General features: G+C 38.6%; 1 protein-coding gene across 1 annotated transcript in view; it reads left to right on the top strand.

Annotated features, from left to right (window-relative positions):
- fa2h (fatty acid 2-hydroxylase) overlaps window positions 1–16,880 on the top strand; it is a 114,807-nt gene that overhangs the window by 84,003 nt on the left and 13,924 nt on the right. Inside the window, exons 2-3 of the mRNA XM_060838200.1 lie at window positions 8,835–8,915; window positions 11,001–11,143. Coding sequence (XP_060694183.1) covers window positions 8,835–8,915; window positions 11,001–11,143 — 224 coding nt within the window. The remainder of the gene's footprint in view (window positions 1–8,834; window positions 8,916–11,000; window positions 11,144–16,880) is intronic.

Genomic DNA, 16,880 nt, shown 5'->3' with positions numbered 1-16,880 from the left:
CATGCAGATGTTTCGTTACAGTGCTGTGTAACATCAGTGTGACTTCTCTGATGCTCTGTTGTTCTCTCCTGCTTTGTTTCTTTTTGTGTAGTCCAGTCTGTTGGGGTGAGTGTCATTTCCAGGTTTTCTCTGTGGCATTTTTTACACCAGGTCTATCTCTCTGTGTCTGTTGATGGGCCTTTTTGGTTGAAAACCAGGTTTCCATATCCTAGGACAGGCCAGCCAGAGACATGCAAGACTGTTCATGGAAGCCTGCTTTTGGAAGCCAAAGAGGCCATCAACAGACAGACCTGGTGCACAAACTGCTGCAGAGAAGACCCGGAAGTGACACTCTCCTTACAGGCCAGACCACACAAAAAAAACCAAGCAGGACAGAACATCAGTGCTTCACAGAAGTCGTCCTGAAGTTACCCAGTTTTGTAATGAAACGTCAGCTGACCAACTACCTCATCCACAACCCAACCTACAGATCTTTGTGAAAAGGTTTGCAGTTTATAGTTATTAAACAGAAATTCCACAGATAATAAGAATTGCACTGTACTGTTGATCATTTCTTAAACCAGATCCCGAGCGCACACAGACATTGCCTAGGAGCCTATTTGTCATTTGAGTCTATTCCATTCAATAAGATCGTGGCTGATTTGAGTGAGGCCTCAAATTCATGCTGTTGTCCACCCCTCTCCCATATTCAATTTTTTAAGCATACCTACCTTATTAAAAATTGAACTCAATGAACTATTCTCCACTGCTGCTTGGAAAGGAGAATTCCACTGACCAGCAACACTCAGGTCAGGGGGCAGAGGAAACTATCCTAACCTTGCTCTTAAATGAGACACATTACTAATTTTTAGCTCCTAGTCCTAGAGTCTTCCAAAAAGAATCCACTCTATACTCAGTGCCCACCCTGTCAAATGCCCTCAGCATCTTTATTTGCTTCCATAAGATCCATAAGCTGCCCTGTTCTAAACTCCACCGGATATTGGTCCAACCTGCTCAGCCTTTACTGATAAACTATCACATTCATCCCAGGATTCAACAGAGTGAATCTCTATGGGCTTCTTCCAATCAGTTATATCCTTTTTGTTCTGAGACTACAAAAAATGTACGGAGCACTGCAGGTCTGATCTCACTGAGGTGTGTTTCTTGTACCCATCTTGCAATATTCTCTTCGTCTTCCTAATCCCTTCGCATACCTGCACTATCCTCTTTGTGGTCCATGTAACCAGGACATCCAGATCCCCCTCTATTACAGATTTCTGCAGTATCTATTCTTTTAAATGATACATCGGTTTCCTATTTTTCAGGCCGAAGTGAGAATGTTCCCATTTTTCCCATATCATACTCCACCTACATAACTTTTGTAACTCACCTAACGTGCCTTTTTTTTTGTCGACTTTCTCTTCCCATTGACGCATTGCTTCCCTTCACATGGTTGTGTCTGTCATCAGCAAACCTGGCTACCTGAGAGTCAATCTGGTCACTTGTAGACCATAAATAATTGAAGCTCCAGAATCTCTTCCCTGAGTACTGCACTAATTTTGGACCAACCCAAAATGGTCAAACTTGCACAGACATGTATTTGCTTTGTATGTAGGGCTGGTATGATGGTTTGATGTATAAAATGAGTATGTACATAAGAAGAGAATGGTCTTGCTGAGCAACTGAAAGAGTTGAAATCTTCACACTGCACCTATTTTATAAAGAATGCTCAGTATTGCTTTCTTACATTCAGAAGGTATGGAAATTCAATCCAATCATTGCTGTTCAATGGAAGATGATATTTAAATCTGAAAATTTGGGAGCTGTATAAATATTGGAGAGACTTGTGTTGGATCGTATAGTATATCTGTGCCACTCAAGAAGGATTTAAACCATATTGGTGTAAAAGACCCTCATTTGCTGTAAAATAAGCCAATTTGTCTTTGACTGTAATGGATAATTGTCCTCACTGTTCCACCACCTCAACTTTATCTCCAGCATTTACCCTACAGAAACTATAAGACCAAGGTATGGAGCTGGCACTGTTTTTTAATTCAGACACTCTCACTGTGACTCCAATTAAATATCTGGATGTGAAATCTCTGGGGTTTTTTCTTGTGCTGTCATATAAAAGTTAAACTGCATGATGAGGATGGGCCAAGTGCAGGAAAATGTAGCATCCTAGCTTGTTTGGATTCACAATCTATATGGTTTTTCTTTTGAAAACCATTCGTCAACAGCAAAGTGCTACGCCTTTTGCATGCCAGTTTATATCTGCTTTATTGCTATATTGATAGCACTGTACATTAACAAAGCAGCTCCGGTAACTATAGCCTGTGTTAGTTACCAGCTTCCTGGCCCTAGCAACTCAGATGAGCTGCTTAATAGTCAATTAAAGTCAAAACTCTTAGGCCAATATCCTGGTCATCTATCTTTGCGTGTGAGATTATGGATGCTGACTTATTCCCCCAGGATACTATTGGCTCATTTTTATTTTTAAGTTGGATTTTGTTATCCTGTGTCGCAAATATTCCTCTTGTGAACAATTTGTGTACAGCACTTGAGATGTCCCTGAGAGACATTCCTCTTTATGCTTGCAAGCTCCTACTAGCAATAGCTAGTGGATACGACTTCTCAATGTGACCAACTCAAAAATGTCTTGAGTTCGATTATGTCACCTGCAAAACACTTCATATCAAAGAAACTTCCCTCAATCTCGAACATCAAAGATATTTGAAGTTATTTATCGCCCTGTCAAGTAATCCACTTCTAATGTGGATGTTCTCATTTCCTTTGCTGTCAACAATTTTTTTGTTTTTTATGAAGAATGCTTGAAAGTTCTGTTTTGAATGCAGTTTTAACTAAATTTGGCCTTCCAAGAACTATAGGTTTTGATAATGGTCAGAGTTATAATTGGCAATGTATTGAATGAACAAAACTTTATAATTAAGGTTTCATAATGACTATTGAAGATGGAAGCCATGATCTGTTCTTTGGTCCTAGAATATCAGGACTTCCATGTCACAGTTTGTATATCAGAATATTATCACTCGAAATTAAGAATTTCCAACCAGTTATTTGTATTGCGGCATTGTAATTACTACAATAAAAGGTCAGTAAGAGTATTCATTTTATGCCTATTAATGATTTCTTAAAGGATTGCTACTTCAATGAAATTGATCTTAAATTTCCTTTCGATCAACGCTCTCGATTCTTTTTGGTAAGATATTGTAGAATTTTGATCCAGCAACCATGAGAGAATAGCATGTGACCAGCAGAGCAAATTAGGCTTGATGATGTTCCAGTGCATGTTATGCTGTTATTTTTGGTTTGTTGGATACTCAGTCTTGAGAGTTGTCATGCATCTCCTGGAGCCATAGTTGGCCAATGATAGAAGGAATGAATTTTTAAGTTATTAGCTATGTTATCACCATTAAGCAAACTGCTTTGTTCTGGACTGTGTCACCTACTTGAATATTCATTGGAGCTGCACCCATCCATTCAATTGGCAAGTTTTCCATCACAATGTAGACTCCAACTTTAGTAGATGGTGGGTAGCCACGTAAGAGTTGAAAGATAAAGTTAGCTGTTGCAGAGAGCCAAGTTCTGACCACAAGTGTAGACACTGTGTTATTTTTTAATCTGTCTCTGGCTGTCAATCTGTAGGCCTGATCAAATGAATTACTATCCAATCAAACCCCATATAATTGACCTCATTTGGATCTACTGAGCTTAATTGCTGTCCAAAAATTGGACCGGGATTACAATATTTGCGCTCTGCTCTATTTTAATTCTAATGACTTTTTCCATGATATGCCTGAGTTTTTAAACATGTTACTGACTCATAAGCCTAAATCTATTTGATAACTTTCAAATAATTAAAATTGATTGCACTTGTTTTCACCCACAACTGTGCCAAGCCACTGTTTTACCACTCGCAGCATATTCTAGGGTTGGAACCTTCCTATACAGTTTCTCAACTATGTAGTCCATGCAGGAACATTAACAACAACTCCACGTAATATTGCCTACCCTGGACTTCCAAGCAGTGGTGCAGGAAGTATCCAAAAATGATATACCCTCGATCGGATAGAGGAAAGGAGCATGAATGGAAACACAATAGGAAGATTGTTTGTTTGCATTGAAGACTGATTTCATAAAGTTTAGTTCAAAATAACTTCAAGATAATGGACATGTAAAGGCCAATGGTTGGAAATTCATATTTATTTCTGTATGAAAAAATATAACGTGCTCATATTATCATCATCATCTTCTGATATCCCAGGTTTTTGTGTTGCTAATTTTAATTATTAGGTTAATGAATGTGAACTAGTGAATGTGAGCTTGCGTATGTTTTTAATGTGGTGCTTAGTGACAGTCCAGATCATATTAAGTGTCACAAAGGAACATGATTTGTAGCAACAGGTCGAGTTACCAAAACATAACTTCATATTTTGTTTTAGAACTGACCAGATGATAAGCTCGAGCATTTGCTTTTATTTCTCGATGTTAATCTGTTGCCAGGACGACTAGTTGGAGTCCTGTACTAAAACTTTAGCAAGTGCAGCTGACTGATCCAGAGTTAAACTGAGGAGATTGAGAACTATGGATGTGAATTCGTTTGCTGTCACTCTGTAAACCATTCTCAATTATTTCAATTCTACGTACAATAAAATTCAACCTGTTCTTGGATGTAGCCGATACAAAATCAATATCAACCTAGTCAGTCAAATATTCCACCTCCCTCCATATTGAAGGAGAGATTCCTTTAGCACTGCTCATTTCTTATTGGTCATCTCTCTAATATGTCTACCATTGTGCAGATCCAACTCCGATCAGCTGTGGTAGCTCAATCTTCCAGAAGCTACAGCAGTCAGTATATGGCGACAAAGACCTCCAAACTAACCAAAGTTTTCTTTCAGGACCTGTTGCCATCGTTGCCCTACTGTAGTCATGGTTTGGAGATGCTGGTGTTGGACTGCGTCTACAAAGCTTAAAAACCCACACGACACCAGGTTATACTTCAACCAACTTAATTGGAAGCACTAGCTTTCGGAGCGCTGCTCCTTCATCAGGTGGTTGTCAACCTCAAAGCTGGTGTGTCCAAATAAACCTGTTAGACTATAACCTGGTGTTTTGTGATTTTTAACTTCATACTACTGTACTCTGTGAGATCTGAACTGTGAATCAGCAATATGAGTGTTAGAGGTTCCAGCAGCAATGCCTCTGCTTCAACCATGTTGAATAGGAGGGCTGTTGAACGAAGTACAAGAGTATCTGTACATGATGGAACAAAATTAATCAATTGGCCTCATAAGCCTATACTATCATGTAGCTTAGTTGTGGTTGATCAATAACTTGACTCTGCCCATTTGCCTTGCTCCTGTAGCCATAACATAATTCCTTTAATAAAATATTTATTAATGCATTGCCCAATAGACACAGTTTTTCTCAAGTGTCATAACAGGCATTGGAACTGTCTGCTTGTACAAGTGGTAACGGATGCTTTATTACATTAGGGGGAAAAAGGTTAGTGTTGAATTTTGTTTGAAGTGTAAATGCAACAGGGAAAGGTTGTTCTTTCCATTCTGATGTGAGGGGCATATGGGATGTCAGTTTACCATCTCTTCATGTTGTTCTTCCCAAGAAGGTAAATTTCCAATTATTTCTCAATTGGGGAAGGTTGTTCATTTTGACTTCTCCTATTTGTTCTCAAAATGTGTAATTTCCAGGGTGTGGAACCAGTTCACTCCTTGGAACTGTGTGTTTAATCTATAAATTTGGCTCCAGTTAAAAGATAACATTGCCTTGCTAGGCAAATCATTCACTGGTCTTCTTTTATGTGAAATCACAAGAATGTTGCTAGCTCTCGTACCCTGTGTCTGATAGAACTGTTTCATTTTGTATAAGACTGCTCTGCCCTATGTTGTGAACCATCCATACAGCGCTTGCCTTTTCAGTGGCACAATCATTTGCTTGCTTAGTTCAAGTTTTTGGAATTTGCTGGTGAAGTTGGCATGGTGAAGTATAGGATTGGCATACCCTGTGATTCCCCTCTTGCTATTGACAAAAATACATCAGGTTGATTTTAGTTGTTCTGAGATGGTCCTTCTGACTGCTCATTGGGAGACCTGTACAATCTTGGTCTGTTGCTGTGCTCTTTGAGTCTTCACAATTTGCATTGCAAATTTGTAGCCAAAACATGTGGCACTGGAAAAGCACAGCAGGTCAGGCATCATCAGAGGAGCAGGAGTGTCGAAGTGTCGAGCATAAGCCCTTCATCAGGAATGTTCCAACTTGGTACCTGAATAAACCTGAGATTGGTACCAAGAAGCCTGCAGCATCACCTATGTTCTAGTTTGTAGCGAATAAACTCTATTCCATTACTTTGATAGAATTTCACTCTGTCTGCCAACACCCCATCCCCAACTAAATGATGGGATCATTCTAAACAGATTAGGCAAAGTCACCAGACTCCCATTGGGCTGCGTGCTCATTAGTGAGCGATGACTGGTGAGGGTCACCATGTGTCAGGCAAGGGGCCAAGTTGAGAAGGTGAATCCTTCTGAGAAAGTGTATAAGGTATAAGCATGTAGGGAAAGAATTAAGTTCTGAATTTGTGAAACAAGAGGTTCAGCTGAGAGTGCCTCGATCAGATAAGAACTCGCAGTTAACACTGGTGTGCTGAAAGCAAGGGTAATGGATTAACAAGGTGGAAAAGCATTCATTATAGAGAGTCATTTTGCAGTATTGGAAGCATTCAGTATGTAAGATCAGTTTAACAAGATGAAAAGTATTAATTATGTGAAACCAGTTAAGGTGAGGAACATTCATTGTGTAACAGCAGAAGGCTTAATCTTTACTATTGACACTTGCTGATTGTAACGGTCACCCAACAATAGGTATTTTGCCTTATCTGGATGTTCCTCCCTGTACAATGACTACATAATTCATTAAGAAACTGCTGTTCCAGAGAAGAATCTGAACTCCTACCTTTGAGCACATGGGCGATCGTTCTCTCTCCCTCCAGGGCCCGGGATAAAAATGAAGGAGGTAAAACTACACTCACTCTGAACGTTTTGCTTTGACTGAGGGAGGGAAACAAGACAACATTTCATGGTAACATCACTTGCTGCAGGAGCTGAACATAGGCTTCTGCCTTCATCTGCAGAAAATTAGCAGTTTTCTGAAGTTTCTGTTTGCTGATTTCAGTGTTCTCCTTGGAATGTTGTCATTCACTCAACACTGGTCTGATCACTTGCTCCAATTTTCATAACTGTAAGACAATATAACATCTTGCTGAAGTTGTTAAATTTCAGAATTCTTAGTCTATAATTGTCTTTTAAAGGAAGATGTTGGTGAATTGACTGTCCTCTTACTGATTTCCACCTGAAGCTATTCTTAATCTTCACTTGGGAAGTTGGGTTATTGTATAATATTTTTAAAATCCTGCTTACTGTTTCTGATTTGCTTTAGCAAATTTTGGTATTCTGAGACTTGCAGTTTTGCCTTGCAGAATCCCAAACTGATTATTGGTAGTCAGTCTGCCTTGAGTGGGATGTAGTGATATTTGAAGTTGAGAATGTCCACATGACTTTGTTGGAGGAGTTGTGGGCATTCGATAGCAACTACTGTATAACAAGAACTTGATTCAATCTTTTATTTCTGCCCCCCTCCTGGAACGTGACAGGTTCCAATGGAACAAGAAGACATTGTCTTGGGGATGGGAGGAAATGTCATGCCAAAATTACAGCATTTGTCTAATTTAATGAGGCAGCTCCCTGGTGAAGGATTCTAGTTGAATGTAGAATCTGTCCTTTGAGTTCACTGGAAACAATCAAAAGGTGTCACCTAAAGGAATATGCTCACTATTAACCTCCGTTTTCATTTAGTTTTATGCATTCAAAATGCATAAAATGAACGGTTTTATAAGCTGGTTCAACTTAAATACACTCCTTATACTGACCAAAGGAACATTAGGAACAATCTCATCATACCATGCGTACTGTATTACTTTGTTCAGGCTTCGTTTAATAGCATCAAGTTGCAGAGTGCTGCTGTCGTGCCATCAATCTGAATTCCACCTATCCTGTCTGTCTTTGAAATCTGTGATGCAGGACTTTGGTTGCCCCCAGGAGAGAGAGAGAGAGAGACACAGAGACACCAAGATGAACATCAACCCCATTAAAAACTCCCTTTTGCCTGGTAGAAACCTGCTCTTCCAGTGCAAAGAGCTGTGCTGGCTGGTGTGGTTTGGTACATTGTAAGGTTGACCAGATGCTGAGAGATGAACTAAAGTTAGGGAAAGCTGCCATTAAAGCTCAGTGGAGATAAATCCCAGACTAAAAGCATTCCCCATGCCACACTGAGGGGCTGGAAACTGGAATGGTAAACACTAGACCTTGCATGTCTGATATGAAATTGATATTATAAATATAACTTGTAGCTGCATTTTGGGTCCTGCAGAATGTTCCAGATGAAAAGAGATTGACCTATTCTCTATTTTACACATTTTACGTTGAGTAGTTAAGGTGCTTTATGTAATAAATAAACTATATATTTCATATATAGGAAAAATGTATTACCTTAGTTCATTAAGATGCAATTTGAATACTGTTCATGAAGTATTTGTTAATTTGGGTCAAATTAACTTGATGCACTATTAGTTCTTTGGACTAACCAGTCTCCTTTTACCTTACTTTTCTCTCCTCTTTTATCCTGCCCCCAGTAAAAGTACAAAATGGGAGGGAAGCAGAGTTTTATTCATGTACAATGGATGATCCCCTCCTGGTTAGTCTGTTATCTGCTTTCATGCTGGATTATGACTGACATTCCTTTTTATTTTAATTCCACAGGCTGTTCGGGAAAGAAACACAGCCAGTCAAGGATCCAATTCGGTTATGGATGCCAGATGCAAGTCGGTGGATCCAGATAATGTAAGGGCTTGTTAAAGCTGGAGTCATACAATTCTCAGTGCTCATAGAAACAGGAAAGTAACAGCTCCTAGATTATTGAATAACGTCACTGCTCTCTGTGGTGATTTTTCTTTTTGGTTCTCTTATTTAGCAGGGAAGAAAGGAATGGTGGGGTGTCAAATCTTCAGAAATTTATTCTACCAAAGAATATTGCATCGAACAGGCTTGATGATTTCGTATGTTTACTGCGTATTCATTTTTGAATGACAAGGGCAAATATAAAGATATGGTTTTTCTGCCTTACTTGGCAGCCGATACTAATTCTTAAAATGTACTGTGGAATTTTGTTTCTTCATTTCAGAAGTCCCCTCCAAAGTACTGAGCACTTCTGAAAAAGAAACTTAAATTCATCGGCAAGTGTAGTTGTTTGGGAATCCACCCTAAAGGTTCTGCTTCAGGAGCAGACTATTTCTTGGCTTGCGGGCGGATGCAGAGCTTCTGTGCTGGCCGTTTTGTCTAGGGGCTGGCTTGCTGATGTTCCTGCTTGTGTTCTCGTACTGTGTGCTCGAGTTTGTAGCTTTAAAAAGCAAATTGAGAATGTGCAGATCTTACTTAGTAAATGTCTGGAAAAGACGTGTTTTGACTCAGTTGAATTTGAAAGGCTCTTTAATTGGAGAAGTCATGCTTTTAACAAAGCACAAAACTTCACTGAAGGGTATTTGGTCAATCCAGTTATATGTACAGAACAGAATAGTTTTGAAATTTCTCCTCTGTTTTGGTTTTTGAAATATTGCATTCCTTTGGTTGGAAGCAGATAAATTTTTCTGTTAGATTGGCAATCCATATTTAATGTCCCAAACATGAAATCAACACTGAAGTTTACACAACATTTTAAATTTATTTGCCACTTTTTCAATCGACTGTCTCTCTGCTTCTGTGTTTTTAAGTCACTTTCATTTCCTAGGCTTGTTAATTGTTAGTATCTCCAACATGGAGCTCCTGTCTTTATTTTTTCTATTCCATGAGACTCAACCTGTTTCCAAAAGAAGTGTTTTTTTAAGGGCAAGGGATTTGAGGCTTTTTAAATCTTCAAGATTTGTTTAATTGTACTACAGATTAATTCTTAAGTGATCTTTTGAAATCACATTGGTTTTATTTTTGAAATATTTGTACCAGGGGTGACCAAACTTTATAGTAAGTGAGCCACATAGGGCTGTCAGAACATTATATCCAGCTTTACCAAGTTGAAGAGTTTTACAGCTCATTCATAATGCTCCTGGGATTAATAATTATATAAGTTCGCACAAGAGGAATCGTTGACCTGAGGGAGAAATGGTCGAATGTAAAGTTGGGTTTGGAATCCTATTTGTTTAATTTCAAGTATTCAAAAAAAAACAAGTTGAAGGCATTGAAAGGAAAAATGTTAATACCTGTGTGATAGTCTTGTCCGTCTTTGTACACACTCTTATATCAACTACAGAAAATGAACTAAAATCTCATGTGAAAATCAGAGCTTGAGAAGTGTTTGGTTTTACTTTTAGCAAATTACTTGTGATCATTGCAGTTTCCATGACCAGAGCATTAGAAATGTTGCAAAAGCTTTATATAGCATTGAGTTGGAAATCATGTGAAAAGGTCAATCTTGTATCTGTTATTCAAAGTTAGTGATGGAGCCTATGGGATTTGGCAAGTTCATTACATCAGTTTTACCTCCTTTATAGCTGAATATCCCAATAATGCCTCCAAATTTGATTGTCTAAAAAACAGGATTTAGACAATTTAAAAAGGAAAAAGCATCCATGGAACACAGCTAATTTGTTAATGAAACAATTGAATGGAAAGTGACCCAAAGTTTCACTTTCAAGTCAAGTTTCAGTTTCATTTTCACTCGGATGGGATTCTGTCATGTGTTTTGTAGTAAGTGGTTAAAATTTTCATCTCTGAAGTGGGAGCTTTTTTTTAATTTACAAAGGCCACAAAGCAGGTTGATTTTTGCAATGGATGCTGAAGTTGGCACTGCAGTTAGTTCAGTGGCCATTGTTCCTTTTGTTTATGATACTGACAAAGTATTTAATATGGTATTTCTGTCTGATCCTAATCCTCTAGGACTTAGTGGACTGGAATAAACCACTCCTGTGGCAAGTTGGGAACTTGCGTGAGAAGTACGATGAATGGGTTCATCAACCAGTAGATCGTCCCATCCGCCTCTTCTACTCCGATTTTGTTGAAGCCTGCTCCAAAACAGCCTGGTAAGAGTCTGAAGTGGCTGTATGCCTCTGTATTTCAACTGTTGGATTTAAAATATACTGTAATGTAACAAATTAAAAGTTGAGCTCTTGGGAATGAATTTGGACGGAACTATTTTTTCGATTACAAGAAAATGGATCAATATTGAAGATTTGAAGTTGCAATTTTTAAACTTTGTGATGTAGTTGTCACTAGCTAGGGTAGTATTAGTTGCCTGTGTGTAATTGCAGTGCAAGTAGTAAATATGTGGTAACATGCAAATTAACCGTAATAGACCATTCAGCCCTGAGTCTGCTGTACCATTCAGTAAGATGATGGCTCATCTGGTGGTGTTTTGGATTACACATTCTTATCCAACTCTGATTTTAATATTCGATTATCTTACAGATTTAGAAAAAAAGACTCTATCACACCCTTAAATATGTTTACCCCACCCCTAGCAGCCCTCTGAGGCAAAGAATTCCGTAAATTGACTACTGTCTGAGAGAATTCCTCACCCCCTGTTTTAAATGGGTGACCCATTTACGCTGAGTTTATGTCCTTTTGGTTCTCGACTCTCCCACAAAGGGAATTAACTTCACAGCATCTCCACAGGCAGCCTCCTGAACATCACCTCTTCAAATCCCTGCAACCTGGTGATCCTTCTCAGAACTGCTTCCAATCCCAGAAAATATTTTCTTGGATAATGGGACCAAAGCTGTTCACTGTATTTTAAGGGCGATCAATCTAATGCCTTGTACAGACTAGCAAGACTCCATTCCATTTGAAACCTTATGTCATCTGCACCATACTTTCCTGCCTATCTTGGTGTCATCTGCCAATTTAGCCACCATGCTTTTTGCCCGCATATCTAAGTCTTTGATTTAAAGTATAAAATGTTTGGGGCTCAGCACTGACCCCTATGGGACCCAACCCACCACATCTTGCTAATCCAAAAAAAACCTCATTTAAACCTACTGTTCTCACTGCACCTATTTCAACTGAAGACAACAGGTAACAGCCATCCACTGGTTCATTCTTCAGGAATATGCCCTGACAAATCAGTGTCAATCTACCTGCTTTCAAATTTAAATGAAGGCTGGCTGTTACCAGTCAATCAGCACTAATGGATGCGTTCTCCATGGCAATGTCCCTGCCAGAGTCCCCTTATCAACTAGTCAACACTCTCATCGTTCAGTATGGTTTCTTTAAATTAATATTCTTATGAATTGTCCTGACGAGTGCAAAACAAAAATTCTACCAAATGTGTATTTCTTCAGCAATACTATAATCGGTGTTGCATTCTGTGAAATGCCTTTTGGAAACAGAGCATCTACCTGCTTACCTTTTAACCACTTCTGGGACATAGCCATTACTAGTTGGACCAGCATTTGTTGCCTGTTCCTGGTGGTGAGTTGCCTTTTTGAACGGCTGTCACTGTGCCAAAAGCAGATCCACAATGTTGTTAGGTATGTTACTCCTTCAAAGGACTTCAGTAAATTGATTTAAATTTTATTTTCCTTTAACAAAGTCATGCTGACTCCCTTGCTCATTACTTCTGTAACCTTTCAGTAGTTCCCTGTCATTGCTTTCTGACCTGCCACTCATTTTTCCTTAAGGAAAGAGTATATATTTTAAATTTGATGTTTTCTTTAACTACAAGTGCTTCTACTATAATGTGCGTTTCGTTATTGTGAATTTGCTGTAATATGGCTGACGAATTGAGAATGCTGTTTCTAACGTGCAAATTTTAAAAATATATTGGCTGTAACGTGATGACGTCAACACTTTAAGCGCTGTTTATGAAGTGTGATCCTTCTATGAAGCAGTGTTGCACAAGAATAAAGCTATCGATTTCTAGAAGAAATACATGTATTTTAGTTATCGATGGATGGTGGATTATCCCTTTGAAATCTTACAACTTTTAGTTAGGTTGTATTTATTCTGAATCATTATTTTAAAAGTCTGCTGCTGCTGCTTTTCTACTGATCCATCTCCAAGTCTAATATCTCACTTCACTTCAGAGAGTTCAGGTTTCAAGCTGATGTAGTTGCCCTTTTATGAGTTTTTAAAAAAAAACTTGTGCCCATTCTTTTATCTTTTCAAGGTAGTTGTGAAATTCAATCACCATGATCACTACTCTGAGGTCATTAAGTATTCCAGTCACATTACACAATACCAAAGTAGAGCCTGTTCTGTGGTCAGTTTCAGACGTATTGGTTATGATTGCCAGTCTGATTTTTCCAGTTTACATGTTATTGTTGTTGTTCTTTTACCACAAGCAACCAATATTTCTTCTTGTATATTTCTTCCTTCATTGTGATTTCTCTTTGAAGGCCTGTAGATCACTCCAACATGTGACTCCCTTCCCCTGCTATTCCTCACCTTTTACCCAAACTGTGAAGTTACATCTACAATGCTGATTGAGAGTCACACTTGTGATGTGGAGGTGCCAATGTTGGACTAAGTTAAAAAATCTCTTGACAATAGGTTATAGTCCAACAGGTTTAATTGAAAGTACAAGTTTTTGAAGCACTGTTCCTTCATCATTTAGCTGGGGGAGGTCCAGCAGGATCACACAGCACATAATTTATAGTCAAAGATCCAAATGTCATATAACTGATGCGATGTATTGAACAAACCAAGATTGCTGTTAAGTCTTTAATCACGTAGAATGGGTTGCAGGTTTTGATTCATTCACAAGTGAATCTTAGGACTACTTCCAAGTCAAGTCTTGAGGTAACTTAAGGTTTTATTTTTAAAAACTGTGCTATCTCAACTCTGACAATGTATTAAAGGTGTGCGGTTAGAGTCTCTGTATCCCAACCTTGAGTCAGACTGAGAGAAGTTCTAGGGTTTACATATTAATGAATTGAAAGCAGCATCCCCATTCTAAGTGTTAAAGACTTAACAGCAATCTGGGTTTGTTCAATACTTCGCATCACTTGGATGACACTATGATCTTTTACTATAAATTCAGTATCCAATGATCCTGCCCACTAGCTACCTGACAAAGGAGCAACTCTTTGAAAGCTTGTATTTCCAGATAAACCTGTTGGACTATAACCTGGTGGTGTTTGATTTTTAATTTTGTCCTAGTGACAGTGAAAGAACATCAGTCATAGATCCTGGTCACTATTGGGCGTGGCTTGGAGAACAACTTGCTAGTGTTGTAATGCATCTGCTGCAATCATCTTTTGTGGGTGATGGAGACTGTGGGTTTGGAAACTGTTGTCAGAGAAGTCTTGGTTGCTACAATGTATCCTGAATATTGTATACCCTGCTACAATTTTGCACCACTGGTGGAGGGAGTGGATGTTGAAGCTGCCGAACTAGTGGGTTACTTCGACTGCTTGAGAATTATTGAAGTTATGCTCGTCCAGGAAAGTGGAGACTATTCCAGTGCACTCTTGTGCCTTGGGCATGATGGGCAGGTATTGGGAAGTCAGGTACTTGGAATTCCTAGTCTTTTGACCTCCTCTTTTATGGCTTTTATTGTTTTTGCTCCTAATCCCTGAAGATGTTGGTGGGAGTTTAATAATGATTAGATTAGATTAGATTAGATTACTTATAGTTTGGTAACAGGCCCTTCAGCCCAACAAGTCCACACCGACTCTCTAAAGAGCAACCCACCCAGACCCCCATTCCCCTACATTTACCCCTTCACCTAACACTATGGGCAATTTAGCATGGCCAATTCACCTAACCTGCACTTTTTTTTGACCCATGCAGACACAGGGAGAATATGCAAACTCCACACACACAGTTCCCTGAGGTGGGAATTGAACCCGGGTCTCTGGCGCTGGGAGGCAGCAGTGCTAACCACTGTGCCACCGTGCCGCCCATGTAATCTTGTAATTGATTGTAAACAGGAGATGGTCATTGCTTGGCATTGAGCAATGATGAATATCTGTAATTTATAATCAAAATTGGGAATGGTTGAATCATAAAAAAAATTTCATTGTCTTGTTTATTTGAGAATTTTGTTTTGTGGCCGTTGTATTCATTATAATGGCATCTCCCCTCTGAGAATCGTTCACTTATCAATTATTTCCAACAAAACCTTTGCTCAAATAAAGTTTGCACAGGGCATTGAGAGCCTTGGTGAGTTCCTTGAGGCCAGATCAATTAACTTGGAAACATTTACACAATTTTACATTTTGAAAGAACCCCAAAAGCGGTCAGTGTACTTGTGATCCTGAATTAAAGACAACCCGTGACTGTATGAAGTTAGATTGTCACAATAATACCAATAGTTTTGATCTGTGATAGATAAACTTCATTCTAGATGAATTAAGAATCAGATTGGAGGGCCCTTTATTTAATTTGCCATTGGTTTTCATAGGGAAGTGCATATTTTATATCTGCTAAGTGTGAATCAAAAAATCTATTGTATTGCTGATTATTAGCCATGCTGCTAAGTTGTCATCTTGATCCTCTTTGATTTCCTAAAGTCTGCTAGTATTTTAAAAGGAAGATTGTATCTTTGAAAGGTGATTGTGAAACTTCTGCTAAAGTGTATTTATTTTTAAGTATCGGCCAGGTTTTGTTGCAGACCATTTGGTTAATGGCCGTTTTGTCAAAATCTGCACTAGATAACCATGATCTTTCAGCAACACCCAGCACTGGTTTGCATCTCCTGCTCAGAAACTTGGTCCAATCTCAGCCAAGTCGCCTCACTGTGATGGGCTTGGCTCCTCTAGAATGGATTGGTTTTATTCAACTCCACTTCTGATTTGGAGTAATGTAACCTTGAATACAGGTCAGGAACAGGAGCAAATTTGATCTTGTGAATGTTTTTTTTAAAAAGGTCATACTCATCAGCTCAAGGCTTGTGAAGAGATGTCGGTCTTTGAGTTATAAAGCTGCTCTAATTTTCCTGTTCTGTAAAATATTGGATTTTAAAGCATTTCATGTGGGGCATATGGGCATTGCTAGCTGGGACAGCACTGATTGCTGGCCAAATTGCCCTTGGTTAACTGGAATTCTTGAGTGATGATCTCAATCTTGGTGCAATGATCAGTTTTTCCTTTCAAGTTTCCAAAAGCTCTGCTATGTTGAAGATCCAGTCAAGACTTCATACAAGACTCCCAGGAGCAAGTTATTATCAGTCAATCTTCCCTTTTTAATCCACTTCCATAAATGCAGGATATACTCTCGGTCAAGATCAATGTTGTTTCATAATGTTCTTTTTCATCTTGGTACGATCAATGTTTGCTTATAATGTCCACATCCCCTTTTCAAAATTAATTTTGGTTCTAAGGAAATAAGTAGCATAGATCTTGCTTCCTAGCAATTGCTGCTTTTACTGGGAAATAAATTTATTTGCTTGCATAACTTTAGCTCTTAAAACAGGCAATTTATTTGTTTTGTGAAATTGAGTTTTTCCATTTGGAAAACAAACTGACCAGATGATGGTTAGTTAGATTATTAACTTGTTACTGGTCAGAAACCTGGAAAGAGGAATAAGACTATACTTTTGAGTCCTATATTTTTTATTCCCTAAAATGCATTTAATGCTTTCTGCACTGCAGTAGTTTAGAGTAATTTTATGATGTTAAGTATTATGGTCTTGGTCTGACAACCTGAATTTTAAGTGCAATTGTTTTATGAATGATTGCCAGTCCTTGAAGATAATGTGAAAGCGAATAATGCTGTTCTTGAAGACTTAGCATGTTATAGACTGGTTCAGTTACATTGTATAAGGGTTTTAAAGTCCCCCTCCCCCCTGCTTTCCAGTCTCACTTTCAATCTGATACC

This window comes from Hemiscyllium ocellatum, chromosome 17, assembly GCF_020745735.1.
Source record: "Hemiscyllium ocellatum isolate sHemOce1 chromosome 17, sHemOce1.pat.X.cur, whole genome shotgun sequence".
Lineage (NCBI taxonomy): Eukaryota > Metazoa > Chordata > Chondrichthyes > Orectolobiformes > Hemiscylliidae > Hemiscyllium > Hemiscyllium ocellatum.
This window is presented reverse-complemented; position numbering and strand designations above follow the sequence as displayed.